The 3633-nt window shown below is 42.7% G+C and overlaps 1 protein-coding gene across 1 annotated transcript; it reads left to right on the top strand.

The window, feature by feature from the left end:
* Positions 1–1342: 1342 nt before the first annotated feature.
* LOC308508820 (olfactory receptor 1M1) lies at positions 1343–2281 on the top strand (the record flags this gene model as incomplete). The annotated part of the gene is made up of 1 exon (XM_081076202.1): positions 1343–2281. One exon carries the CDS (start codon positions 1343–1345, stop codon positions 2279–2281), a length of 939 nt encoding a protein of 312 aa, XP_080932328.1.
* Between the last annotated feature and the right edge of the window lie 1352 nt (positions 2282–3633).

A 3633-nucleotide genomic window follows, 5' to 3' on the forward strand; every position in this document is an offset into this window, starting at 1 on the left:
GGTCATGCCAAGTTATTGTAGGAAGGAAATGGCCACAACAGATAGTAATAATGTGATTTCAGGTGGGAGATTTGGGTCACATGGTATCAGTGGACCTTTAGGACTGGAGCTTGGAGACTGATATGAGTGATGTGGGCAATCAATTATGCCTATATGATCAAACCTCCGTAAAAATTCTGAACACTGAGGTGTAGGAGACTTTCCCTGGTTGACAATACTCTGTGTATTGACGGTAATTCTGTCTATGACTCCAGGGAGAGATGACAACAGAGGCTTCACCCTGGGTACTTTCTTGGACTTTGCCCTATGTGCTTCTTCTGTGGGCTGATTTTAATCTGTACCCTTCAGTTGTAATAAACTTTGACCATGAGTATAACAGCTTTAACCGTGAGTATAACCGCTGTGTCTCTTTCTAGTGAATTCTCAAATCATGAGTTGTTATGAGATCCCCCCAAATGTGCAGTTGGTGAAAACGTAAAAACAGTCTTGTGGGCTATGTTCCTTCTAACTTTGTAGTGGGCCAGCTTTTACACCCTGGCTAATAACAGTTGCTAAATTCCATGGTGTAAGTCTTCTTATAATGATCAGTTTCAAACTACCAACATTTACACAAAATTTATGTAAGTTGAAGAATCTTTTCTTATGAGTCAACATGAGCCAACTTTAACACACCTTTATTGTTCCAAGTGGTATGATCAAAATTGTGTTATTTCTAGTGTACCTATACCACCGTTTAGACGTTACATATTCTATGTCCATTATTTTAGTGGTTACACATAATCTTTTATCATATATGCTTGACATAGATGGTCCAAAATACTCCATATTTCTATTCTGCAAATCAATACAAGAACCTTATTTCTTTAAATTCTGATTAGCTTTTTTATACTCTCTGTTATTGCTACCTGGTATTTTAATCCACCTTGTTTTCCCACATTTTGCAATTTTACTTTTTACAGACAGTGTTTTGTTAAAATTTTTCCTACACATATATCAGTTTCTTACTTAATCATTACTTCTCAGGTATCACTCACTCTGTCTGGATTCAGTGTTTTTCAGCCTAACGTATATCTTCTTGTGGTTCTTTCAGCAAAGATCCATGCACAGTATACTCTCTCAATCTTGCCCTGAAATGGGAATATTCAGTCAAGGTCCCTTGAAATGAGTCTTGAAATCTGTGGCACTGCACTTTACCACCAGTTCAAGGTGCAAAACATATATAAAGCTAATGTTGTAATTAGCACAGGTAATAAATTGGGATTAAACTCATCTAAACTTCCAGAATCATCTCCATAGCATTCATATAACTTCCCCTTTTAATACTTCCAGAGGAATTATACCCATGGAAGGAAAGAATGAAACCAGTGCCTCCGAATTCATCCTCCTGGGACTTTCAGAAAAACCAGAGCAGGAGACTCTTCTCTTTGCTCTGTTCCTCTGCATGTACCTGGTCACTGTGCTGGGGAACCTGCTCATCGTCCTGGCCATCAGCTCTGACTCCCACCTGCACACGCCCATGTACTTTTTCCTGGCCAACTTGTCCTTGGTTGATTTCTGCCTGGCCACCAACACTGTCCCCAAGATGCTGGTGAACATCCAAACAAAGAGCAAATCCATCTCTTATCCTTGCTGCCTGACCCAAATGTACTTTTTCCATTTTTTTGGCATCGTTGACAGTGTCTTAATAGCTGTGATGGCTTATGACAGGTTTGTGGCTATATGCCACCCCTTACACTATACTACCATCATGAGCCCACGACTTTGTGGCATGCTGGCCGGTGGTCCATGGGGGTTTTCCTGCTTCATTTCCCTCACACACATCCTCCTGATGGCGCGCCTGGTTTTCTGTGGCAACCAGATTCCTCACTACTTCTGCGACCTCACTCCCCTTCTCAGGCTTTCTTGCACGGACACCTCTGTGAACAAGATCTTTGTGCTCATCGTGGCCGGGATGGTGATAGCCACACCTTTCATCTGCATCCTGACCTCCTATGCTCACATCATCATGGCTGTCATGCAGGTCCCCTCAGCAGGTGGCAGGAAGAAAGCTTTTTCGACCTGTAGCTCCCACCTCTCTGTGGTTGCCCTCTTTTATGGGACCACCATTGGGGTCTATCTGTGTCCCTCATCTGTCCACACAGCCGTGAAGGAGAAAGCCTCTGCTGTCATGTACACTGCAGTTACACCCATGCTGAATCCCTTTATCTACAGCCTAAGAAACAGAGATCTGCAGGGGGCCCTGAGGAAGCTCATCAACAGAAAAAACACCCCATCTTCCTGACCAGCTGGACACCTCGGAGTTCCCAGGGAACAAGATATAAATATCTGGGTTCTTGGGCAAAAAATCTGGAATTGCACAGCTGGGTTGAGTCACCACTTTGAATTTGGAATTGCAGAAGTTTAAAAGGAAACGTCAAGATGACCATGTCACTATTTTCTCAATGACTGGGACCACTAAGAGTCCTTTTGTGTATGTCTTATGCTGTGTTCCTAGAAAAACCAGTCTAGTCTTACCAGATTGGATTTACCATGGCTCAGAATCCATTTAGCACTCAACGAATACGTGTATTCTGGGCTTGACATAGGTGCTGTGCTGGTCATAGCCTGGTGAGCAGGACAGACACAATACATATAGTTTGGAAGATCCCTATAATTGAGAGTGGGAGAAGACATTAGACATGTAATTACAACAGAATGGAATGTATACCTCAGGGGAAGAATAGGATACAACAGGAACACCTGACAGAGTCTGGAGTGTAGCATCTTATCCCAAAGGATGTTGAGGAGTAAGTAAGAGTGTCTTGGACAAAGAAAATAGGATGTGAAATGTGAGACAGCAAGAGAAAGAGAGAGAAGAATGCATTTCTGAAGTGGAAAATCCAGCCATAATGAATGATTTGGCAAATGCCACGTCGAGAAGAGCTTTAGGATCAGTCCAAGAGTTCGGCCTTTCTCCTGAGAACCGGGCAATTAATGTGACTTCCAGGGACCAAAGTCAGGGAGCATGTGGAGGTCATGCATGCTCCCTCTACCCTCACTCCTATCCTATCTTCTCAGGAGGTGAGATGGAGTGAGCTGGGGAAACAGTGTGGAAAGCACAGGGAGAAAGAGACTCAATGCAGGCACTAAGAAAGTGAGGACTCACCCTGTGATGGCATGCATCTTCATAGCCAAAGGATATGAAGGATAACACCAATCAACTGGATCATGACTCTAAATCAGAAGTGAGGCATATCCCACTCGCCATATATGCCTATCGGATGCATTTAGGTAGTAACAGTTTTTATAACAGAAATGAGACCTCTTAATTCTGAGTCTGTCTCATGCCACACACCACTACATCTCTTTGCACTGTCTCATTTCATCATTCTAAAGTCCCTGTGAAGGCAACAGATTATACTTATGTCTGTTGTGGAGTAATCCTCATACTCCTATGGAAAGTTACAACTAAAATGGAATGCGCAGTGACTTGGAATGGGGCCCCAAATTTTTCAAATGGTGCTAAGGAGTTGGTATCATCTTAAGCAAAAAGGCTTTGAATCCATCTAATTTGCTTACGTTACTTTCCTTCTAAGAGAATTAAATTGGAATTTCTCACTTGAACAAAAAGACTTCCAGGCCTGGCCCTGTTGT

This window comes from Rhinolophus hipposideros, assembly GCF_964194185.1.
Source record: "Rhinolophus hipposideros genome assembly, chromosome: 16".
NCBI classification, from domain to species: Eukaryota; Metazoa; Chordata; class Mammalia; order Chiroptera; family Rhinolophidae; genus Rhinolophus; species Rhinolophus hipposideros.